The 27,395-nt window shown below is 35.4% G+C and overlaps 2 protein-coding genes across 3 annotated transcripts in view; one reads left to right on the top strand and one right to left on the bottom strand.

Annotated features, from left to right (window-relative positions):
- Nucleotides 1-4,632: 4,632 nt before the first annotated feature.
- The window catches only part of LOC106131657 (putative peptidyl-prolyl cis-trans isomerase dodo), a 28,582-nt gene continuing 5,819 nt past the window's right edge, over nucleotides 4,633-27,395 (top strand). The window contains exons 1-3 of one of the 2 annotated variants that reach the window (XM_013330824.2): nucleotides 4,633-4,773; nucleotides 24,841-24,860; nucleotides 26,309-26,431. In XM_013330824.2, the coding sequence (XP_013186278.1) occupies nucleotides 24,858-24,860; nucleotides 26,309-26,431 (126 nt within the window). In that variant the 5' untranslated portion in view covers nucleotides 4,633-4,773; nucleotides 24,841-24,857. Of the gene's footprint in view, nucleotides 4,774-5,248; nucleotides 5,800-24,840; nucleotides 24,861-26,308; nucleotides 26,432-27,395 lie in introns of those variants that run through there. The other variant, XM_013330825.2, reaches the window with a different exon arrangement.
- LOC106131405 (uncharacterized) lies at nucleotides 8,364-9,483 on the bottom strand. Its single transcript, XM_013330518.2, has one exon. It carries the CDS (start codon nucleotides 9,481-9,483, stop codon nucleotides 8,470-8,472), a length of 1,014 nt encoding a protein of 337 aa, XP_013185972.2. The 3' UTR covers nucleotides 8,364-8,469.

Raw genomic sequence — 27,395 nt, 5'->3', positions numbered from 1 at the left:
AAAGTAAATTCTCAGTCTAGTACGTACGTAAGTACCTCCTGAAAAAATGAAGAAGTCCACGTGGTTGATACATCTACGCGCACTTTATTTTGTGTTACGTTAAATCCCACCCAACCCACACGATCGCCTCCAGATTTTAGACTATCACTTTTATGATAGTATAGTTAACTTTCCCTATATATGAACATAAAAAGATATAAAAATTCTTACTTTGATTTGTCATAATTTTCGATACTTTGATTTGTCAAAAGAATTCCCAAAGTTGCGAGGCTCAGTTAAAATTTTGTTACTCTTTTCTAAGTTATGTACTTACCAACGCTCTTACGGATAGGAAAATCATGAGGTTATTTGGACAGTCCAGCTACTGAAGATCCAATATTGAAAATAACTTAATTATTAGAAAGCTTTAGAATTAGCTTATAAACTTCGGATTCTTCTTTAAGGCGACGGGCTAGCAACCTGTTACTATTGAATCTCAATTCTACCATCAAGCAGCTAAACGTGGCCAATCAGTGTTTTCAAGACTGTTGGCTATGTCTACCCCGCAAGGGATATAGACGTGAATATATCTATGTATAGTATGTATGAAGCCGCAGACAGACGCTTGTACTGCATAATTACCGGAAACCTTTGAATTTACACAGTTGTCTAGAATCAATAATGAACTTAGCAATTAGGCAATTATTGTAGCAACATCAATTTAATGAGGTGTTACCAGCGTTTGACACTGTTGTTGTAAATTTTCAGTCACCCACATTTCAATTGTGGTCAATATCAGTACGAACGTATCTTGATCAAATTAAGGACGTCCTGGTAAAGGGTCAGGTCAAATGTACCCGAAACCGCCGAGTTTGCATGAAGAGAGTTATAAAGCGAAGGAAGTATGCAAAGATCGTGGCAAGTGGAAAGATGTAGTCTCTGCCTACCCATCCGGAAAAGAGGCATGATTTTATGTATGTATGTATGTATCAGTACCCACCATTTAGTTACGCCGCGTGGTTCCCAGCGCTTAAGAATACGACCAATTCATTTCTTTCCCTTGGATGTCGTAAAAGGCGACTGAAGGATAGGCTTATAAAATTGGGATTCCTCTTACAGGCGATGGGCTAGAAACCTTTCACTATTTGAATCAAAACTCAACAAAACCATATAGCTGAACGAGGACTTTCAGTCTTTTCAAAACTGTTTGCTCTGTCTACCCCGCAAGAAATAAAGAAGTGACTATGTATGATCGACTAAGGGATAGACTTAAACTTGGGATTCTTCTTTTAGGCGATGGGCTAGCAACCTGTTACTATTTGTAATTTGATTTAGCCATACAGCTAAACGTCGCCTTTCAGTCTTTCAAGAGTGGTTGGCTATAATATAGACGTGATTGTATGAATTAATGAGTGAATATTATCTTACTCTTAATGCAACACCTTAGTAGGTCAGGTGTATTTTAAAATTAAATGGCAACACAAATCCTGTTTTTTTTTTGAGAAAATTAAAGATAAACAGTCTCCGACATTTCTATTAAATCACAATAGCCGAGTGGTTTCCGGTAAATTAAAAAGGACCTTTTGTCTTCTTCCTATAGATGTAGTAGGAGACGACTAAAGCAATCAAACTAGTGTATAAAACACACACACATTACACATCTAAACCTTTTCCGGCATTTTAGAATAAAACCACTCCATATTTTTCTAATGGATTTCGTAAAAGGCGACTAAAGAAAAAAGATTCTTGTAGGGGCTAGCAACCTGTCACTATTTGAATCTCAATTCCATAGTTAAGCCATAGAGTTGCACGTGGCCTTTTAACCTTTTGACCATTGTTGGCTCTATCTATCCCGCAAGACGTGATTATCTATCTTATGTAACATTATAAAGACGTTATATTTAGAGTATATTGCTTTTATAAAATTATTACCTAGTCTTGTCCCGAATAAATATTGGAAATATCGAATAAATTATAGTTGTGTACTAAAAAAGGTATCTCCGCTTCACCATGAAATTTACATAATCTATAACTAATATTATAAAGCTGAAGAGTTTGTTTGTTTGTTTGTACGCGCTTATCTCAGGAACTACTAGTTCGAATTGAAAAATTCTTTTTGCGTCGAATAGGCCATTTATCGAGGAAGGCTTTAGGCTATATAACATCTCGCTGCAACTATAAGGAGCAAAGAAATAAAGTAAAATGTGAAAAAAACGGGGAAAATTATTCATCCTTGAGGGCTTCAATGATGCCCAAACTAACTATTCCACGCGGAAGAAGTCGCGGGCACAGCTAGTATTTACTAATTTTATTTACTTTGACCATCCACAATAAAAAGCGTGGTTGTTCGAAACGATAAAGTGCCCGGTTGAAACTATTTCTTCTACCTCCTAGCCTTAGTCCCGGTTGCATCCACACCTTTTTGGAGAGGAGCCCAGGTACCCAGGAGTCCAAAAACCTATCTCACCCAATCTAGGATCCATGGTCAAAGCACCATGGATCCTAAATTGGGTGAGTCAAGTTTTTACACGAAGCCACTCCCGTCTGACCTCCGCAACCTTTGCAGGTAAACCTAACCCGTATTGGATCCATGGTCACACATCCAGTTGTCCGAGTGGGCAGGTTGCCTCACGATGTTTTCTCTCAATGTATGCTGCTGCGTGCTGTGTGGTTCCCGGCACCAATATAAAAAAAAGAATAGGACCACTCCATCCCGTTCCCATGGATGTCGTAAAAGGCGACTAAGGGATAGGCTTATAAACTTGGGATTCTTCTTTTAGGCGATGGACTAGCAACTTGTCACTATTTGACTCTTAATTCTATCTTAAAGCCAAAAAGCTGAACGTGGCCTATCAGTCTTTTCAAGACTGTTGGCTCTGTCTAGACCGCAAGGGATATAGACGTGACTATATGTATGTGTGTATGTATGAGCATCGATACAAGGGAAAGGCTTTTTAATTTGACCACTCGACTTGACGCACCGAAGTGGACAATGAAATACTTATTATATCTAAACTAACTGCAATATAAATAATGTATGTTTCCCGTAGGATTTCGACTCTGCAAATAATTACCTACCCTGGGATGGATAAATTAAACTTAAAGATGATAAAATAACATTGTTTATTATGTTTTGCAGTGGGCTTACAAAATAAATGATCACATAAGTATAAGTTAATGTCAGATGTCGTAATGGATGACTTTTGCTATTACATAAATACATACCTACAGTCACGTCTATATCCATGCGGGGTAGACATTGCCAACATTCTTGAAAAGACTGATAGGCCACATTCGGCTGTTTAGCTTAATGATAGATCGCCTAAATGAAAAATCCCAAGTTTTTAAGCCTATCCCTTATTCGCCTTTAACGGTATCCATGGGAATGAGATGGAGTGAACCTATTCCTTTTTATATTTACGCCGGAAACCACACGGCAGTGACAGTTGCAATACAAGTGTTTACCTAACCGAGTAATCTCAGTTCAGTAGATTAGATACTAGGTAGTTCTCAATCAATAGGATTCCAATCTCGCTTCAGTTTATATTGACCAAACAGGTATTATTGTAACAAATTAATGGAAAGCAATTAATGTCTAAACGTTCGATGAACACATACAATCACGTCTTCATCCCGTACGGGGTAGACAGAGCCAACGGCCTAGAAAAGACTGAACGGTCACGCTCAGCTGTAATATAACCCATAGCCCAATGATAGGAGAGAAGATAAGTAGTGACAGGTTGCTAGCTTATCCCATAAGCAGAATCCCAAGTTAATTTTGTGCCGTGTGGTTCCCGGCACCTATACAAAAAAGAATAGGACCACTCCATCTCTTTCCCATGGATGTCGTAAAAGGCGACTAAGGGATAGGCTTACCAACTTGGGATTCTTTTTTAGGCGATGGGCTAGCAACCTGTCACTATTTGAATCTCAATTCTATCATTAGGCCAAATAGCTGAACGTGGCCATTCAGTCTATTTGAGACTGTTGGCTCTGTCTACCCCGCAAGGGATATAGACGTGACCATATGTATGTATGTATGTATTAGCTTTACCCTTAATAGACTTGTACAATCTGTTCGTGAAGAAAACCAGCAATGGAAGCTTGCACTTGTATAAATATGCGCCCTATATTCCCTTTGCCGCCTTTTACAACATCATAGAAAGATGAACTACCTACACGTTAAATGGATATAGGTACATTACATAGATTATTGTTGTTTTATAAATGCCTTGGGCTTTAAAAATATTTAGACTCATTTTCCCTTACGGGATAGACAGCGGCAAATCTATCGGATTAAGTGGCATCATGTTTGACCTAGAGGCTTGTAAAACTTTTACTTCCACAATTCACTTGTTACGTGTAAGCATTAGCACCATCTATTATTACTTTACTGTTAAGTTATAATCATATTTTCTTTCTGTACATTTACAAAAAGCAACAACAAGTACAATTTTCAACCGAAACCCTTCCAACCTCGACAGTGTAACTGTCGTACATAATACTTTCTTATGAGAATGATTTAAGAGATGGCGCTGGAAACGGATTTTATTATAGTGGCAATACCTGATATCACTTTCCTTTGAAATTCAAGATAGTAACATTTTAGTTGTCAATGTCAAATATTTGTCAATTGTCATTGTCAAAGTTGTCAAATAAACAACAAGCTTCCTACGTGATTGATGTCGGACGGCGTCGAAAAAGTTTTGTTTGTTGCTTTTAGTAATCATAATTTAGGTAAATACATATTAATACCACATCAAATCGATAGCAGAAGTTACCCTGTTAATCAAGGTAAGTTCAACACTACTTTGTTTTATCAAATGATTATTTCTAAATAGGTTATAGTTGACTAATTTTTAAACAACGCTTTGCGCTTTTACATCGTTAGAAACTGGTTTTTATGGTGAACAAATGTTTAGTATCCTTTATTGCCTTTTTCCCGTAGTCATACGAATTTTTCATTGTGAATTAATATCTAAATAAGACGTAGGTATAAATTATCTATCTTAACGTCAAAACATACCAAATTATTTCGATTCTAATGCAACGTTTGTGGTAAATAATCATTTTTTTCATTTCATTTAAAAAATAGGATAACTTATCTTACACATACTTATTTGTGAAGTACCAACAAAATACACCTAAAACAGCTGAATGTGGCCTTTCAGTTTTCAAGACTGTTGGCTCTGTCTACCCCGCGAGGGATATAGACGTGACTATATGTATGTATGAATGTACCAACAAAAAATCAAAAAACCCATTGCAGAATGTCCAACGACAATGACGCCCCTTTGCCTGAGGGATGGGAGATGAGAACTAGTCGCTCCACTGGCATGACGTACTTCATCAACATGTACACAAAGAAGTCCCAATGGGAGCGGCCTGAAGCCCCTGCGGACCCTGGTGAGATCCGTTGCAGCCACATCCTTGTCAAACATTGCGAGAGCCGCCGCCCGTCATCATGGAGAGAAGAAACAATCACTCGTACTAAAGAAGAGGCTTTAGACATCTTGAAAGGCTACCGTAAACAGATTGTAGCTAATGATGCAACATTTGTTGATATTGCAAGTAAATATTCCGATTGTTCATCAGCAAAAAGAGGCGGTGATCTTGGATTATTTGGTCGTGGTCAGATGCAGCCTCCGTTTGAAGAAGAAGCGTTCAAGCTGAAGGTCGGACAGCTTAGCAAACCGGTTGACACTGATTCGGGCTGTCACATTATATTAAGAACTGCCTAAAACTGATTTAAGGATAATGTGTGCCACTCATTAATGTTTGAAAAATCCATTTGCAATTAAAATTACATAATTTCACATACTACTGGCTTTTAATTTTATTATACATTTCAATTCGGACCAGTAGTTCCTGAGATTTGTGCGTTTAAACAAACAAACTCTTCAGCTTTATAATTTTAGTATAGATCTGTGTTACAACAAATACTTTTGAACAGTACAAAAAGGTCTTCTGTCATGTCAAAAGGTTCAAACTATAAACTTTATGATTATGATTAAGGTAAAACATCCAAGAATATAGCTCAGCGATCTTGACGTGTTGTTAAAGACGGTCAATGTTTATCATTAAGATGTGATCCTACTTCTTTAAAACTAGTTTTTAAATGGCAAAAGTTCAGTTCAAGAGTGTCCTAAATCTACAAGCTGCATTTAGAGATTTATAGCTGAAATAATAACAAAGTATCCAGTAAAGAGGTGTGATTTTATGAACACCACAACACAATATAAGTAGGTAGTCGAACTCTTAAACTAAATTTACACTTTCATTGTGAAGTAGGAACCCTTACGAGTTACAATGTATCTCCATATAGAATCCACATGATATATTCATAGATACTTGTTTCAAATTACGTGTCGCTAATAATAGATACTATTATGAATGGTATAGTATGGGAATTTGAACTGTATTGTGAACTTTGATCAAACCAAATAAAAGGAATCGGTGAATGACTTTTCTAACAATACACAGCCACCACAAACTGATAGTTTTTTATATTAATGTAGGTCATTATGTCCTAGAAGACCGAGATGATATCACAAAGTAACATTTTTTTTGGTGTCTTCATTTATCCTCCGAATAAAATCATACATACATATATTCACGTTTAAACTGAGGGTCGGTGGTCAATCGGTTAAGATGCCGGATTAAAAGAGCGTAATGCACAGGTTCATTTCCTACTGTAGCACATTGAGTCCTTTCTGAGTTAACTTTAACATTAGTTTGATTGCTAGAGCATCGGGTGAAGTGCCGAAAGGCGCAGGTTCGAATCCCAACTCGGCCATGTACCAATGACTATTTTCGTAGTTAAATGTACATTAGTTTGAATACTAACTGATGCTCTTACGTTGAGGGAAAACATTGTGAGGAAACTTGTACATACAAAAACTGTATGTGTTATCATGATCGATCCTATCCCTGCAAAGGTCAAATGGGAGACGCTTCGTGTAAAAACCTGACTCACCCAATCCAGGATCCATGGTCAATGGCATAGCCCAGGCTCCTCTCCAGAGTGGTGAGCATATAGGAATACATTTTGTAAAAAGTGAACCGCCTCCAATCGATATCTTTCTTTTTTTGAAGTCGATTAAATTTCTAAAACCTTGTTCTAAGTGTAACAAATAGGTACTTTCCTGAAATCCGCATCAAAATGACATCAGTGAAACAAATGCGAACAAACAACGTACATACATACAGGTCAACCACCTTTTTTAAGCCGGTTAAAAATAGTGCAAATAATTAATCATTGACTATTCAAAAGTATATTTGTTCATGATATGAATATTTTTTTTATTTAAATGTAACTGACTTTCTTTTGATATCTTTGTTCACCATAAAACTGACCAGTATGTAAACTTCTCTGGCTAGTTTGAAGCCTTAGCAATTTTTTTATTCGGTATGGTCAAGGAGGTCATGGGGGAGTTGCTTTGTTGTAAGAAGTTGACTTACTCTCTCCAGGATCGTAGTTATAAGTGGATCAAAGTCTTATTTTCCTGTGGCGCAGCCGTAGTGTGCTTGTCGTGTGTGTATCGTTAAGTTAGTAAAGTAAATATATTAATTTTTTTGTGTTATACTTACATAAAATCATGTCTAAGTCAATCTTTCCACTGCCTGCACTGCATACTTTTTTCGCTTCATCCACATTCATAATTCTCATGCAAGCTCGTCGGTTTAGGGTACTCTTGACCTGATCTTATGCCCGACTTGATTATGGTATGTTCGTCTACGCCTTTACACTCTACGGGTCCCATTCACACTCTCCCTTAACCCAAATCATTCATAATTTAAGCGTAAATAAACAAAATAACATCAATTTGAACTTAATACTTTTATTATTATCTTATAAGAGGTAATAAATAAGTTACAAATGTATTAACAATGACTTAGTGCGCCACCAAGGTATCACTTCAAGTAGTGTTGTTGAAATTCGATAGTTCGTTTTATCTATCGATTCTTTTATAATTATATTTTTTAAATACTATTATGTATCCGTTCAGTGCCTAATTCAGTTTATAGATATTAATACATATGTATCGATAAAAGACTATCTATCGAATGGCAACACTCAAGTTTAAGTTGACTTTTCTCCTGACGATTCCAGCCATTCGTCAGGGGTAAAATAACTCCAAAACTTCGTATGGGTTTCCCGTGGAATGTAATTTCCAAAAAAATATTGGAATTAAAAACACAAATAGACATGCTTTTTTTCTCAGAAGTATTATATACCTGCCTTTTTCAGACACTTCAAATGATAGTATTTTTTTTAATAAATAATGAACAAAACCTTTTACTACTAACAGTTGCTTTTGAGTTCAATTAAAACATACTATTTACCAATTAAGTACTCATTCAACGTGACCCCAAGTTTTTTTTTTTGTCTTTTATGGTCTGTTCCTATTCACATATGGCACTAATTATAAGCTAATACAAACATCGAATTATGAAGTTCAGGAGTTAAAATTTTCGAAAATGTCCATATTACACTGCCTTTACGTCTCTCAAGTTATCGCGGCTTCGTATTAACAAGATGCTGTTAAGCGTCGACTCTTTAATATCAGTAGGAGTGGGGGTCCAAATGGGCCCTATGATTGGCGGAGAGCGTTTACCTCCCCACGCACTGAATTTCACCTTTCTCTTTCCATCTTTCTTCAGGTTCACATCGTAATATGGATGTCCAGGTTTGAAAGTCTTGGGCATCAGTTCGAAGAATGCCTTGAACGGTAACGCGTCTCGCAACAATTTTCCTTGCAACGGTGAGCTGTAAGCGAGGCCCTGGGCTGGATGTCTTTTAGCCAGATTATGAGTGGGTATCAATTGTAGACCAGCCCAATTAAATGTTTTGCCTGTTGGGGACAAATTCGAGACAATACCAGTCAACTCTGGCAAGGCAGACGCGTAAATAATCCTCGTACTCTTAGAGTTTGGCTTGAAAATCATCTGCCCGCTCCGTTTGCCTCCCCAAGGGCTGAAGCGTACTCGCTTTGGCATACTTGGTTCTCTCAAACCGTTAGATCTCTTCCAGGTCCATGTGGCCTCTGCATCGGCCCTCTGCTTTCTCTTTCCCCCCCAAGGACTGAAGTTCTTTTTATCGAGTGGAAACATCATCTCCGTCGCATTATCATCAGTTATTAAATTGTACGTTGCGAGTAATGGTTTTTGGGTTATTTCGTTATCTTCATTACTTGCGTAGCCTTTGTCATTGTCAGTGAGATCTGAATACCAGTATGATTCTTCATAGTTTACTCCTCGTCTTCTTCTTTGAAGGTCTGGCTCTGGTCTGTTGTAGAATTCGTTGAAGTTGTCATTTAATGTGTCGGCTTGGCCGTCAGCGTCGTTGTTTTGCGAAACAGGACTGAGATAGTTGATATAGGGAAGGGAGAAGGGTGGACTGCTCTGAGGGTTCTCAACCATGGGTTCAATTCCCCCTGTGGTGATGTACTGGAGACTGACCGGGCTGAACCAAAACGTGATGAGGAGCCAGTGGCAAGACATGATTCTGAAAGTAAAAAATAGTTTTGGTTAATGATAGACTCCGAATAATTTACAACGTCAGTTGTCTTCATCATGCATCTGTCAGACCAAGTTGTGCGCTTTCTTTATAGGTACCTACTATATATTTTCAACGATACTATATATTTTATAAGGATGAAGATAAGATCAAGGATGAATAATTTTCCCAATTTTTTTTACATTTTCCATTATTTCTTCGCTCCTAAAAGTTGCAGCGTGATGTTATAAAGTCTAAAGCCTTCCTCAATAAATGGTCTATTCAACACAAAAAGCATTTCAATTCGAACCAGTAGTACCCGAAATAAGCGCAATCAAACAAACAAACAAACTCTTCAGCTTTATAATATTAGTATAGATTATATTATAGGGACACCACACGACACATGTTCTTCACTGAAATCCTAGTGTAAGCCAATTATGTCCAAATTCCTGGCAATACATGCAACCTAATCTCGATTTGTAAATAAGCAATTGCTCAAATGGCCAACCGCAACAATGTGTTTTGAAAGCCACATCCGTGCGAATCTCACATTGTTACACTCGATGATCAATAATGCATAGTTCTGGGAGGAAAAATGGAAAACAATTTCATTTTTAAAATTAGCTTTTCTTTTTCGTATCGTTGAGTTAGTATCTCGTGACACAAGTCTCGCATTTACATCGGGACTGTAAATGCGAGACTTGTGTCGGGTTTTTTTTATTATATTATGTGCCGTGTGGTTCCCGGCACCAATAGGAAAAAGGATAGGTCCACTCTATCACCATCACATCGATGTCGTAAAAGGCGACTAAGGGGTAGGCTTATAAAATATGATTCTTCTTTTAGGCGATGGGCTAGCGACCCGTCACTATTTGAATCTCAATTCTATCTTGAAGCCAAATAGCTGAATGTGGCCTATCAGTCTTTACAAGACTGTTAGCTCTGTCTACCCCGGAAGAGATATAGTCGTGATTATATGTATGTATGTTTTTTTTCTCTCGGATGGTAAAGATGAGTTGTGAGGTGGTACACGTGAGCTCTTATAATGTTTTTATTTTATTTATTTACATCTTACAGCTATTGTGACAGGAAAGTCTTAATGCGATAGTGCCCCAAGATTTATATCATTTTACATATTGTTTTACATATTTATACGTATGTATGTTAATTCATTTTATACGCAAAATACATCCTAAGAATGTCTCAGGAGAGACCGCGAGAGGTAAGACAGGTACCTAATTAGTACAAGCCGTTTGACAAAGTGTAACTATATATTTCGGGATACATTATATTCGTATCTAAAAATAGTAAATTTTTCCGATAGGTGCAATTTATTAAACGACACTATTATCTTTAACTACCCCATTAAGACGATTAAGACGTGATATATGTATACATATTAAAACTAAAGTTATAAAAAGATACAATCAATTTTAGCGAATAAATGTGAAATTTAATTTTTTTTGTTTTTCGATAAATATCTGTGCCCTTACAGTATTTTCAAGAATGTCGACTCTGTCTATACCGCAAGGGATATTGACGTGATTATATGTATGTACGAATGTTAATTATGTTCCCCTTTTTTTACACGAAGCGACTTCCGTATGACATCCGTGACCGGGTCACAGATGTCAGAACTAATCATTGGGTTCACTGCCCCATGGAATTCGAACCCGTAACCACTCGTTCACAAACACTCCAATAATGATAAAATAATATAAGGAAGTAATCAATATGTATTCTGTAGGATCTCCCACACGGGCAAATAAAGTAGAGGATTACATGACCATTAGAATTTACATAATGATTTACGTATAAAGACAATAGAAAATTCGTATCGTTAGTTATATTAAAGGCATTGTTATCGAGTTGTATCTTGTTAGTGTATTATGAAAATACAAATAAGGTTGTATTTTTAATAAAATCAGTTGCATACTTCCCGATTCGTATTTCTTGCTGGATTGGAATAATGTACCGAAATGTATATTCGAGTGACGTTACGTGCCGTGTGTTTCCCGGCACTAATAGAAAAAAAGAATAGGACCACTTCATCTCTTTCCCATGTATGTCGTAAAAGGCGACTGAGAGATAGGTTTATAAACTTGAAATTCTTCTTTTAGGCGATGAGCTAGTAAACTGTCACTGTTTGAATCTCAATTCTATCATTACGCCTAACAGCTGAACGTGGCCGTTCAGTCTTTTCAAGATCGCTGACTCTGTCTACCCCGCAAGGGATATAGAAGTGATTATATGAAATTCGAATCACTGGGTAATTTTATAGTTTTTAAATGTGTGTAGGTACCAATTCAAGATTCGAAGTAATGAGGTATCTTAAATTGACTTGTAATTTTAACGCTCTTGATAAAAAAGAACTATGATAAATGCTGTTTCAAATTGAAAAACCATTCTTTTTTCTTATTTGTATTTTTGTTTTTATTAGTTGCGTTTTTTTTGCGCGGTTAACCTAAATCCATCTAATCGTAAGCAAGTTTGGGTCCAAGGAAATGGACATAACAAAGGTGGATAAGCTGATTATCTATATATACATACATATACCCACTTCTATATCACTTGCGGGGTAGACAGAGCCAACAGTCTTGAAAAGACTGAAACGCCACGTTGATCTTTATTTATTATATAATCTGATTCTACCGACAATTCTTTAGTGACGTTGTTTTGATTTCCTCATTTTCTTTTTTTTTGTTTTGTATTCGATTTCACGATAACTGTAAAAAAATAAATACATTTTACTGAGAATTAGACAGCTGCGTTCAATAGAGATTTCTTAGGAATGTTATTCCAGTGAACACGACATTGCTTTAATATATCAATAAAAATACATCCTATATACATTTTTTTGAACTTTGACCTCGGTTAAATTTTTTTCCTTAAACCGGAACCATGGGGAATTTTGAAATAATGTTTTTAATTGTGTTTTAAACAATTCGAATGTCTAAATTGACCTGTCACTACAATTTGCCAACCCATCATCTAAAAGAAGAATCTTTATAAGCCTATCTCTTATTTAAATTAAAAAATCTCTGCCCGATTATGTGAAACTTGTATATATAAAGGGATCATCACTGTACCAAGTTTTTCATAAAATCGGGCAGAGATTTTTTTAATTTACTCGTTACCCCATAAATACTAACTTATTCGACTACAAGTATTGAGTTCATATACTACTAATTTTATAAATGCGAAAGTTTGTATGTCAGGATGTCAGTATGGATGTTTGTTACTCTTTCACGCAAAAACTACTGAACCAATTAAGATGAAATTTGGTATATAGGTAGCTGAAGACCCAGAATTACACATAGGCTACGTTTTTCCCGGAGTTCCCGCGGGATTCCAAAGTCGCGGGCGGCCTCTAGTTATCAATAATTCATTGGCGTACCTTACAAATATTTTTTTTTTACTAACGCCACTTCCTCTATTGTTTATAGTCAAACTGGCGGACTATCTCACAATAACTAATAATAAAAATGCAAATGTTTGTAAGGATCCGGTTGTTTTGTAACTCTTACATACATAACATTACATATAGTCACGTCTATATCCCTTGCAGGGTAGACAGAGCCAAAAGTCTTGAAAATAATGATAGGTTACGTTCAGCATTTTGGCTTGATGATAGAATTTGTAACTCATTCACGCAAGAAACAACTGAAAGGGTTTTCATGAAACTTTGAAATAATACTCGTATACCCATAACTTAATTCGAATCGAATCGGTAAAGTGGTTAAATGCGTGAGGCGAAAAACGGCATAGGTTCGAATCAGACCTCGGCCATGTACCAATGACAATTTTCGAAGTTATGTACATTAGTTAAAAAACTAACCGATGCTCTTACGGTGAGGGAAAACATCTTGGGGAAACTGGATGTGGAACCATAATCAATATTTTAATTTTGACATCTTACATACATTATCTTACATATGTTATGAACTCTTGTTTTGGCAAATTTTACCTTATAATGATTTAAGTACCGTGCCGTGTGGTTCCCGGCACCAGTACAAAGAAGTATAGGACCACTTCATCTCTTTCCCATGAATGTCGTTCACTTACAAACTTGGAATTCTTTTTTTAGGCGATGGGCTACCTGTCACTATTTGAATCTCAATTCCATCATTAAGCCAAATAGCTGAACGTGGCCATTCAGTCTTTTCAAGACTGTTGGCTCTGTCTACCCCGCAAGAGATATAGACCTGACCGTATGTATGTATATATATATATGTTATGTACACATACTTTGGAAAATAAATTCATATTCTAAAGCCGGCCGAAGCCGCGGTTAAAAAATAGTTATATGTATATAAAACCACACCTCTTTCCTGGGGAAGTAGATATCCCTGCATAGTTCTTTCGCTTCATCACAATATATATATATTGAAAGGGGTATCTACATGTTTGTTAGGTTATCTTGTAAATGTGAACCTGTCAATAAAGTTTTCTAATCAAAACTGATGGTAAGGAAGAAACTCAACAATCATTAATTTTAAAATTATTTATGATTAAAATTCGGAAAGTGGCCGTACTTCAGTCCGTATGCAAATCAGGTGAATATTTTTCGTGAATTTCTTTTTATTAAGCCATACAGCCGAACTTAGCCTTTCAGTCTTTTCAAGACTGTTGGCTATGTATAATATCTCGCATGGGATACAGACTTGACTATATGTATGTTTTTTTTCTAATTTTTATAACGAAGAAAACTTGCTTTGAGATAAATTCAATTTGTACAATTCGAAACGTGAAACCACTCTAGAGCTTTGACACTACAAAATACCTTTTAACCTTTGCCTATTATAAATTGTAATTACATTCCCGTGGGAATAACAGGACATCCTTGTGCTCCTTAAGGAACATATATTTCAACTTTCTATGCCCTGAAGTTTCGGCTCGGCTATTATTTTTGACATACATACAAATAATCACGTCTATATCCTTTGCGGGGTAGACAAAGCCAACAGTTTTCAGTCAGAAAATACTAATAGGCCACGTAAAGCTGTTTGGCCTAATTATAGAATTGAGATGCAAATACTATCAGGTTGCTAGCCCATCGCCTAAAAGAACAATCACAAATTTATAAGCCTATTCCTTGTTTGCCTTTTACGACATCCATGGAAAAGAAATGGAGTGGTAGAAAAGTAAAAAAGAATAGGATTCTTTTTTAATTTATTATATAACTTAGCTTAACGTCGCTTTTCACCCTTTTCAAGACTGTTGGCTCTATCTACCCCGCAAGGGATATAGACGTGACTATATGTATGAATCTAGGTTTGAAATGAACACGCCGTGGATGTATTCAAAAATTTATGATACCATTGTTCAACTAAAATGGAGGTAAGAAAAGTGATAAATAACTCCTAACTTTCTCCACATCACAGAGTTGGTGGAAAATGTTAATAATATTATATTGTTTCTGAGGAATTTGTGAATAAACATATAAATTATATTTCGCCCAGGTCTTTATAGTTTAATAAACTTTTGCCTGGAACTTCGCTCTCGTGAGAATTTCATAAAAATGCATGCCCAGGTTCAACGAAACAGCTTTTCTTTCGGCATCTTTTCTTTTTTTTTATTCAAATCATTATGTAATAACGAGTATGTTGAAAAAAAAAGTTCCAATTAAAATAATAGTGACTGAATTGAACTGAATTCTTAAACTTAAACGATTTAATTTGTATATAGATACTTAAGTAGATATTAATAAATATTTTAACTTCAAAAAATTATGTGATATTTTTTTATTAAGATTTTTTTATTACTCTTAATCACTCAAAACACCATTTATTATTATGTAACCTCAAATTTTGTTATTTATTATCTAAAACAATTTAAGAATGAATCTTAACTAAAAAAATGTACTTAATTATTAACACATTAATTCAAAATGTTTTCTACGTTAAAGATATAAATAAAGATTATTTTATTAATGTAATTTATAAAAAAAAAGTATTACCAGAAACTAAAAGTACTTAGTTACGTTACTTTTTAGTTTAAAAACAAATTATTTTCAATTTAAATTATTATTATAATAATTTTAAAAAATAATTAACAAAATAATAATTAAAACTAATTAGAAAAATATAAAACAATACTCACATGAAAATAAAACTACAGCATTACCCGAAACTGTCACAAAAAAGGGATTAGTACTAAGTTATAAGCATTACACACAGGTACAAGTGTTGTGAATGAAAGACAAGAATGTTATGTTCAGCGCTCTGTGTGCCTCCATCCTTATATACAGACCTCGGCCGGCGAAAGTAGCGATAGCAGAAAAATCTAATTTGATTTTTTTTTTATTTTTAGAACGATTGAATTTTTTTTTTTTTTGTTATGTACAAAGAATTGTTCCATAAAGATTTTGCAAAATAATATTTTTTATTAAAGTGGCATTCACATTTTTCAAGAAATGTACAAGATATGGTTTACGAAAGAAGTTAAATTATTTACTATTTAATTCAAAAATTTTGGAACATGAAGATGTGATAAGTGATAGCCGTACGTAAACCGTTATCTAATTAAAAAGTTTAAATCGTTCAATATTGTTTTTTCTAATTATAGTTTGTTAGCTTACGGCCTGATACGTAATGTCACTAATACTCTTATTTAATCATGCAATGTTTTTTTTGTTTTTATATTTATACATATATACTATTCTTAACTTTTGGGCTATACGAAGAACTAACGTGAGTTTAGGAATAGGATCTAACACTAGTTTACATCTTGCAGAATGGTGGAATCTATGCGATGGAATTGTCAGCATTAAGGAGTATGTAAAATTTAGTGATTTATTTAGAAACATCCTGATAACGGAATGGTGTGATATGAAAGAAGATGAAATTGCGTGACTAATGATTCGGTCATGCGCAGAGTACAAATTAAAGCAGTTTGACAAATGTCAGTTTGATACAAACATACATAAAATCTCACCCTTTTTTCCGGAGGGGTAGGCAGAGACTACATCTTTCCACTTGGCACGATATCTGCATACTTCCTTGGCTTGGACCTTGACCTGATCCTTTGCCAGAATGGCCTTAATTTGATCAAGATACGTTCGTTTAGGCCTTCCCACTATAAAGTCAGTTTGATATTGTTTAATAAATAATGAACGATGAAAATGCTGCAGTGTAGTATGTTCCGCCGCTTCTTCTACACATGCGCTTTGGAAGCGGTGTTAGTTATAATTAGATTTAAGTGATGTGACGTCGATAGGTGATACCTTGTATCCAATTTTGAAAATTATTCTATTCTAAAACATTATAAAGATAACTAACAAAATTTACCATAAGTAATGGACTTATGGTACAAATATTGAAGATTTTTTTATTTATTTTTTTCAACAAAATTCTTTTCACATGTTTGCAATGCTATCAGTACTTTTGTAGCAACTGTTGAATTGCAATGGGATAATTTTGCACCGCGCCGTAGCATGGAGTATCATCCAGTACGTCCAATTATTTTATATTCATTACTATTTTGCTACACTATGACTTCCTAGACGCATCCACCATAAGGAGGTTTTTAAACCTCTCAAATAAACCTTATTATAAACGGGATAAAGTTAAAAATTACAGTGTATTACTTTAGCTTTCTTAGGGTAGAATATTGGAAGTGTTTCACGATGCTAACTTACCCGTTTTCCGGTCGCATTTTTCAATAATTGAGACTAATAAGGTTTTATTCTTAACTTTTCAAGCGACGAAAGATTTTGTTGTTGTCAATAATCTATTTTTAGAATAAAGCGCTATATTTACGCTACAATTTGAATTTCAATTCTATCATTAAACCAAATAGCTGAACGTGGCCTATCAGTCTTATCAAGACTGTTGGCTCTGTCTACCCGCAAGGGATATAGACGTTTATACATATTTATTGTAACGTTATAATAAAAAGTAATATTCATATTCATACATACATACATATACTTACGTCTATATCCGTTGCGGGGTAGACAGAGCCAATAAACAGTCTTGAAAAGACTATTAGGCCACCTTCAGCTGTTTGGCTTAATGATTGAATGATTGAAATGGGTTGCTAGCCCATCGCCAAAAAAAAGAATCCCAAGTTTATAAGCCTAACCTTTATTCGCCTTTTACAACATCCACGGGAAAGAGATGGCGTAGTCCTATTCTTTTTTTGTATTAGTGCTGGGAACCACACGGCACTGCATATTCATTTATTTCAAAAAATAATATTTAAATGCTGAGTAGGTACTCTTACTTCAAATAGAGACTGTCAATTGTTTGTGATGAGCGCTTTTAATGTCACGATGGCATGTGCGTTTGTAAATAAAAAAAATTAACATTCTGAATAATAATGGTATTGGATGATAGATCATTCAGTGTCACTTTCCTATACATACATATATATGGTCAAGTCTATATTCCTAGCGAGGTAGACAGAGCTTGTCTTGAAAAGACTGAACGGCCACGTTCAGCTATTTGTCTTAATGATATAATTGATTCAAATAGTGACAGGTTGCTAACCCAATTTCAAAAAATAATATTTAAATTCTGATGCTGAAACGTACTCTTATTTCAAATAGAGACTGTCAATTGTTTGTGATGAGCGCTTTTAATGTCACGATGGCATGTTTCCTCACGCTTCACTCTCGCATATCGGTAGGATATTAAAGCGTTTTGTAAATAAAAAAATCAACATTCTGAATAATAATGTTATTGGATGATAGATCATTCAGTGTCACTCTCCTATATGTATAGGGGAACGACACTGAATGAAAAGATACAGACGTGACCATATACATATATGTATGTACATATATATGGTCACGTCTATATCTCTAGCGGGGTAGACAGAGCTTATCTTGAAAAGACTGAACGGCCACGTTCAGCTATTTAGCTTAATGATAGAATTGAGATTCAAATAGTGACAGGTTGCTAACCCATCGCCTAAAAAAGAATCCCAAGTTTGTGAGCCTATCCCTTAGTCGCCTTTTACGACATTCATGGGAAAGAGATGAGTGGTCCTATTCTTTTTTTTTTGTATTGGTGCCGGGAACCACACGGCACTTTCCTATTTAAATTTGTTTTAAATAAACACTAGCGACCCGCCCCGGCTTCGCACGGGTGCAAAATTCGGAAAAAATTATACATAAAAACCTTCCTCTTGAATCACTCTACCTGTTACAAAAAACCGCATCAAAATCCGTTGCGTAATTTTAAAGATTTAAGCATACAGACAAACAGACTAAAATAGCGACTTTGTTTTATACTATGTAGTGATATGAACAACATTGATATAAAAATCAAAATTGGTTGATTCGTTGAGGAGCTACGGTGACACACACAGAGACGTCGAAATTTTAACACTGCGTCGGTTTTTTTTCACTGTAAGAAAACCACTGATTTTATTTTGTTTCATTTATAAAGATTAAAATTCTTAAGTGCCGTGTGGTTTCCGTCACTTTTGAATAGAACTACTCTATATCTTTCCCCATGGATGTCGTTAATGGTGACTAAGGCCCTTTATAAACTTGAGGACGTCCTGGTAAAGGGTCAGGTCAAAAGTACCCGAAACCGCCGAGCTTGCATGAAGAGAGTTATGAAGGTGGATGCGAAGAAAGTATGCAGAGATCGTGGCAAGTGGAAGTGGTAGTCTCTGCCTACCCCTCCGGGAAAGAGGCGTGATTTTAAGTATGAATTTATGTATAAACTTGATCCTCTTATAGGCGATGGGTTAGTAACCTGTTACTTTTTGAGTCTCAACAGCTGGACGTGGCGTTTCAGTCTTTTCGAGAGTGTTGGCTCTGTCTGCCCTGCAAGGGATATAGACGTGACTATATGTAGGTACGTCTAATACCCAGTAAGATCGGAATAGATGTAATAGCTAGAACTGAGAATATCTAGAACAGTCATATTAAATCTATATAAATATTGCACTAAGATTCTAGAAAATCTATATATTTTCGCTCGAATAATTCGTTACAATAACTATCGTTTGACTCTGTCCGGTACTGGAAGAAACAAAAATATCTCTAAATATCTTAATGAAAAGTCAAGTCAAGCATACCCCAAACCCAAGAGCTAGCATGAAGAGAGTTATGAATGTGGATGAAGCGAAAGAAGTATGCAGGGATCGTGGCAAGAAAAAGAAAGTCCTGTCCCGCCTGAAAGAGGGGTCATTTTTTATATGTATGTATGTATGTATCACCTTCGTTGTTCGGGTGCCGTGTGGTTCCCGGCACCAATAAAAAAAAAGAATAGGACCACTCCATCTCGTTCCCATGGATGTCGTAAAAGGCGACTAAGGGATAGGCTTATAAACTTGGGATTCTTCTATTAGGCGATGGGCTAGCAACCTGTCACTATTTGAATCTCAATTCTATCTTAAAGCCAAATAGCTAAACGTGGCCCATCAGTCTTTTCGTTGGCTCTGTCTACCCCGCAAGGGATATAGATGTGACTATATGTGTGTATGTATTTTTAAAATTGGATACAAGGTATCACTTACTACAACTAAGGTAGGTACTACGTACGGTTTGACATGTAAAGATTAATTCTCATTCATTTGTTTTGTTCCTAATTCGGAACTAATTTAACCGAGTGTATAAGAAGGGTTGTCGATAGGCCACCTGAACCGTTGATTGAATGAAAACAATGTACTTATCAAATTGGAGATAAGGGCACTTTTGCCCCTTAGTGTAGAACCTTTGACGGGTGACAACGTCGTAATTGTATCAATTTTGACGGCCTCTGTGACGCAGTATCGAGTTTTTACACTATTTAAGGTCATCCCATGGATGTCGTAAAAGCCCAACAAACATTTAGGCGACGATTAGAGCTTATTTTGTTACTTAGTGGGCTACAAAGGCATTACAGTAGCAACACTTATGACTATTGGCGATAAAGTGGCGTACCAAGTAACGTATATCACTTCTACTTATAATACAGAGTTACAAGCGCGACAATTAGGCGAGCTTAAAGGTTATGGATGTATTATGGCAAATCTTAACACTGTTGTACATGCACAGCATTTTGTGTTATAGCTTTAAGTGAATCTTAGAACTCTAAGATCTAAATAAGAATAAGAATTAGCTACTACCTCCAAAAGTGCTATGCAGGTGATAATAAACTCTTTACAAGAACCTAAAGTTGCACAATAGCGTTAATAAGCGCTACCAGCCTTACAATAGTGTTTATTTAATCTTATATAGAACCAAATGCTTGAAGTTATACAAAACTCTCTTGCATTACCTTAAGTCAAATAGGAGTATAATTTTTCGCTATAACAGATCCTATAGCGTCTATTGTTACTTTTTTGTGACTAAAGGTAAAGTAATAGCGCTTAAGGTCACTACTGTATTTCTTATATTGACTACTTGTTTTTGACAATGGCGTCGCAACCAAAATAAACAAAAATTGTTGTAAATACGTGGAAAAGTTTTCAGTAAATAGACAACATTCATCGGGCGCTCGAATTATTTGCCAATAAATATGTAACATATTCACAGTGTACTTCCCTTCGCAGCAAAAATATGCTTCCTTTCTCACCATACAATATCACTTTTTTTTTGTTTAATATAAAAATCATTAGTCGTAAACTTATAGCCATTGAAAATAAAATTATTTATTATTAGATCACAAAATTAGTTTAATTATCTTGAATAGCGTTCAGACCGTTACAAAACACCTATTTACCTCCCTTTTAGCGCTTGAAAATATAATTACCGCCTTTGTATCTCTACTGTACCGCTTAAGGAGTCAGTTGACGCTTACTTACCCCTCTTGTATCGCTAAGAGATCCTGTTACCGCTATAATAACTTTCTTATAGCACTAATTGTACCTCTTAGCCAATTACCATAACTCTTGTATACCGTCATTATACAACCTTAAGTAATATAAAAATTGTGCCCAATTCGGGGGTAAAGTAGGGTTAGAGCGCGCTCTAACACTAATTTGTTACACCCATAAACCACTTTAGAATCTAGTTAGCGCTTTTATAGACTTATTATAAATCTTACTTTAGCGCCTAATTGTTACTTGGGGGTGACTAAGGGATAGGCTTGCAAACTTGAGATTATTTTTTTTAGGCGATGGGCTAGCAACCTGTCACTATTTGAATCTCAATTCTATCATTAAGCCAAATAGCTGAACGTGGCCTATCAGTCTTTTTAAGACTGTTGGCTCTGTCTAACCCGCAAGGGATATAGACGTGATTATATGTATGTATGTTAAGGTCATCTTCGATTCCCGGTGAAGTCAAGATGAGCGATAAGTTATTGAGAAATTAATTTATTGTTAGATTGCCTTTTTATTGACTCTCTCTTTCTTTTATGTTTGCTTGTTCCCAGTTGCACCCTCTGCCGCAATATATCTAAACTGGGGTCTACTAATGCCGATTTGACTTATTAATAATGTTTAAAGTAAAGTTAAACGTGTCAATACAAACAGACGAAGTTAAAAAATAACAATAAACACACGAACATAATTATCGATTATCGATATATTATTATGAATAATTTTGTGTATCGATTATTCATTCTTTTTTCGCATTCCGATCAAATAATAAAATACTGTAAAATTAAGAAAAAAAAAACATTTAAAAATACATTCTAAATTTAAACTCTATGAACAGCCAGTACCCAAGAACTATCGGTGCATTATTTAGCAATTTTTTTTTAAATCCCTTTCATAGACTGGCATGGACGTTTTCACAATAGGCACCTATCCATTGTGACATTTTTAATATTCTTATTGTTGCAAGGAAAGCGGCGACAGAACAGTCAATATAATATTATGTTTTATTACGTTGTATAGGGTATGCGCTGAGAGCTAATATTTTATACTAGAGTACGCGGCTCCGCCTACGGTCAATGAGAGGTCCCGTTGATTTCCATTCCCACGGGAATTACGGGAAATCCTCTTGTACTGGTCAGGACTCTGATATCCCTCAGTCAGTCAGTTTTATTTTTTATACGTTGTTGCAAAAAATTACATACTTAAAAATGACAAGTCTTAATATAACGTAACACATTTATTTTATTTAGTTTAGTTATATGATTAATTCTATTTTTTATAGTTTTGCGCGGGCTTTGCTCTCATGGGTATTACCAGAAAAAGTAGCCTTTGCTATTCCTAAAGGTCTCTTCTATATATGTTCTTATAAAATTTCATCAAAATCTGTTCAGTAGTTATTGAGTTCATTCGTTGCAAAGATACAAAAAAACAAATCTTTTCTCTTATTGATTATTGTGGTTAAATAAAATTACAATAAAATAGGATAATTATATTAAAAAATCACGTACTTACTCCACACAGCCGAACCTGGCCTTTCAGTCTTTTTGTGTCTGTTGGCTCTGTCTATCCCGCATGGGTAAAGACTATATAAGTATATATGTATGTTCTTACCCTAAATACATTAATAATAAGCTAGAAAAATTAGCACGAACTCATACACTGTCGTAGCACTTTCGTAGACGGTCGTAGCACTTTCGTAGGCGGTCGTAGCACTTCGTAGCCGTGCTACGACACGATGAAGCTAGAAGCTACTCATGTTTTTCAACCGAGTTTCTGAGGGGTTAGTGCGAGTTTACTCGGTCAAACGCGTCGAGCAAGTAAACGTGAGTTTGTATTGTTAGCTAAAATTTATTTTACATAAGTTTTATATTATTTATTCTACAAATCGTTTCAACTATATGTTGTATAAGTAAAAAGTTTTAATAAGAATGTATTCCAATATCGATGATTAATAATGTTTTTGACAGCCGGTCTTTTTGGATTGGCAATGGAATCATTCTGCTCCTTACGTTTGACTCGTGAGAATCTCTGTCGGTTTTCTGATAAGAAAATAAATGTAATCACGTAAATATTTGGTATTATTCCTGCTTACTTCTGAATTAAGCTAATAGTATTGTATGGAGTTGCATTAGTGCCATCGCGTTACCGCTAGATGGCGCTGATTAAATCACATACAAATCAAAAAAATAACACACATCGTAATTAATCTAATTAAGTGCTTAAATTTAATAGTATTATGATATTTTTTTTTATTGTTTAAACGCCCACCTTTACTACCTACAATAAGAATTAACATTACTCAAGTCAATCAATAAAAAAAAATCATTTGCACAAGTTTTATTTAGAATTTATTTTTAACAAATTAACATATATTTCACATGTCTTGTAAATATGAATCCAATCCGTAACACGTTATAATGAGAAAATGAGCGGAATAAGGTAAAAAAAGAGGATTTGACCCGCATTCCGCTTAACGTTATTCGGCCTACTTAATGTTTCCGAAAATGTTTTATTAATAAATTTAACTGAAAAAATTACAGCCAACCTTTTTACAAGCTTTTATACGCCAGTGATCGCCTCTTCAAAATAACCCTTTGACGATCTTACTAATTACGATTCTAAATAAATTTCATTTTTCAAACAAATGTCTCTTTTGAAACGAATACTCTCCCCTTTAATTACGCCCTATTAATAATTCTTATTCAACTCGAGCTTATGAATTGACAAGCAAAACTTTTAAGACCTAGTTTTGAGTTAATCGTTAATTTACCTGGCTTTTTGGAATGATTTAAATGTCGTTTTATTGGTACCGATAGCAACATTTTCTTGTAAGTACGGGTTGTCAAAAAAAATTACAAAAGAATACAATTTTTTCGCAATTATCACGAAAACTAGTACCTACCTACCTGGTTGGTTGACTGGAAGAAATCCCTTACAGGGATAAGTCCGCCCTTGTACATCGTTATTTTTAACGTATTTTATGTACTACTTAAAATTTGTCATGTACAATAAAGAATTTACAAACAAACAAACTACTTCTTACCGGGATGATGACAAAATGATAATAATTAGACAGAGCCTTTATACGCTACTTATTTAAAATATATGTACCTATATAATTCCGACGCCTTCAAAGGTAGAATATGTGTTAACAGAAACTGTACCTTAATACTTAAGACCTATACATACATATAATCACGTCTATATCCCTTGCGGAGTATACAGAGCCAACATTCTTGATAAGACTGATAGGCCACGTTCAGCTGTTTGGCTTTATGATGGAATTGGAATTGAGATTCAAATAACGACAGGTTGCTAGCCCATCGCCTAAAAGAAGAATCCCAAGTTTATAAGCCCATCCCTTAGTTGCCTTTTACGACATCCATGGGAACGAGATGTCCTATTCTTTTTCAATTGGTGCCGGGAACCACACGGCACTTAGTACTTATGGATAAATTATTCTTAAAGCAACATGTCTGCGCTTGGCCGTAAGTTAAGACGACTAAAATTGATGGAGCAAGCATTATTTGCATACAGTCTGTATGTCAAACCAGTGATTTACATGATAATTTTATATGTTATGTTGTTTGTTACAGATTGGTAGGCGAACGATATGGTAAGTTATTTGATGTATGTATATAGGCATATGATGTGAAATCTTTCCCAAACGAGGTAGACAGAGGCTTCATTTTCCATTTTCCACAGCGTACGTATTCTTTCGTTTCATTCACATTTATCAATCTTTTCATGTAGTCGTATACCTGAATAATTTTTTGTATTTTAAAACTAGAAGAAAAAGAAACTTCTAGAAGTCTCAATCTAAATTAATCTTCTTTATAAATATTGTATTCTGCTTTATAAGCTAATTAACTATTCTTCACACTTTTGCCCGTTTCTGCGTTTGCGCAAATAATTAATTTCACCACAAAACCAACGAAAACAATAACCTAAACAGTGCAGCTAAAGTTGTTATTTCTATTAGTTAAACTAAAGCTCTTCCTATCCCGTTGAGGACAAAGATGTGCACACCCAAGTATCTAAGAATTTAGTCTCATCTCGTAGGATCCACACGCGCGCCTAAAATTTATTAATTAAATTAATTAAAACTCCATTGTTCTTAACTTGTTTTTCAAGTCGCGGCCCAAACCCCTATACCTTAGATGTTAAATTTGACGGGTAGGTTACTTTTAGACCGCCTTCAAAATCCTTTTTTTTGTTTTTTGAAGGCGTTAATAAACTTACTTACGTACTTGGTTCTCAGTTTGACCTGTATGTATATTTGTACGCGATTATCTCCCGTTTCGCTGAACCGATTTTGATGATGCTGTTTCCAGGAAGTTGTTTGTTACACTTAGGAAAAGGTTTAAGAAATTAACTGACTTATAAAAAGGGGAATATCGGTTAGAGGCGGTACTCTTTTTAGAAAATTAATGTCTATCAATCCTTTATTTGTTTTCATTAATAAAACGTAGTATTAGGTGTTCAAATAAGCATTTGAGTTAGCTAGAGGCGAAGTAAGAGAGGATCACAAAATTCCTATATGGACAGATTATGGGATTTTTCGATTAATGCGGGCATTGATGATCAAAAAAGAAAATCGTCACCCTCCCGACTTAAAACATACATACATATGATCACGTCTTTATCCCTTGTGGTAGACAGAGCCAACAAAGTAAAAGGCGACTTAGGGATAGGCTTACAAACTTGGGACTCATTTTTAGGCGATGGGTTGGCAACCTGTCAATATTTTACTCTCAATTCTATCATTAATCCTAACAGCTGAACGTGGCTATCAGTCATTTCAAGACTGTTCGCTCTGTCTACCTCGCAAGGGATATGGACAAGATAACATGTATGTATGTTTTCTGAATAAATACTTTCTACTTTACATTTACTTAGTATTTATATTTGTTTCTACTTTACATTTACTTAGTATTTTTTTTTTGTTTGTGGATGAAGCGAAGGAAGAGAGATCGTGGCAAGTGCAAAGAGGTAGTCTCTGCCTACCCCTCCGGAAAAGAGGCGTGATTTTTATGTATGTATGTATTATATTTGTTCTTCCAGAAGTTCAAGTTTTGCTCCGACGGCGACTGCCCCCTTTGGGCGCTGGCAGGTCTTCATGCCCTGAGCAGTCTTCCAGCTCTACTCTTCAGGACGCTACTGCAGCAGGTCATCAAAGAACAACCGGTAAGATTACCTCTTAACTCAAATCCTACAGCGGCGCCACCTTTTTCCGAGATTAAATGTGCCTTCTGCAAAATATATTCTTCTCGTGTAGGCAATTCATTAATTTATTTATTCTTTATTGTAACAATTACAATTTGTAAAGTACAATAGGCGGACTTAATGCTAATAGCATTATTTAACAGTCTACCATTGGGTTAAGCGGAGAACCTTTGTGTGGGTGATAATAATAGTGTATAATAAACATACTTACTATACCATATATACTACACTAAACATACATACAAATTACATACAGAGATTATTTACTCATTACTACTTACATACATATAATCACGTCTATATCGCTTGCGGGGAAGACAGAGCCAACAGTAGCATGGCACACGCGACGCCCTTTTTTATCGCGTGAAAAACGTTTCATGCAGGATTTAAGTTTTGGAAGGAAGATCGACCGAATCGATTGCAATGTGCCGTGTGGTTCCCGGCACCAATATAATAAAGAATAGGACCACTCCATCCCTTTCCCATGGATGTCGTAAAAGGCGACTAAGGAATAGACTTATAAACTAGGGATTCTTCTTTTAGGCGATGGGCTAGCAACTTGTCACTATCTGAATCTCAATTCTATCATTAAGCTGGCTCTGTCTACCCCGCAAGGGATATAGACGTGATTATATGAATGAATGAATGATCGATTGCAAAACAATAATGGAGTTAACACGGCTAATAAAAAGTATTTCTTAAGTATGAAATTTATCATTATCCAGCTTCCACCTCCAGCTCCGCCGTGGCCTTTTAGTATTGAGACATAGCTCTGTCCACCCCGTAAGGTATGAAGACGTGATATATAGAAATTGAAGTAGGTATACCGTTGATATTATGTATGCCAAACAAAGTTATGTTAATATAAGTGAATTTGCTTTGCACGCTCGTGTACCTACCTACGTGACTACCGAATAACAGGTAG

Source organism: Amyelois transitella, chromosome 20, assembly GCF_032362555.1.
Source record: "Amyelois transitella isolate CPQ chromosome 20, ilAmyTran1.1, whole genome shotgun sequence".
Taxonomy (NCBI): domain Eukaryota; kingdom Metazoa; phylum Arthropoda; class Insecta; order Lepidoptera; family Pyralidae; genus Amyelois; species Amyelois transitella.
This window is presented reverse-complemented; position numbering and strand designations above follow the sequence as displayed.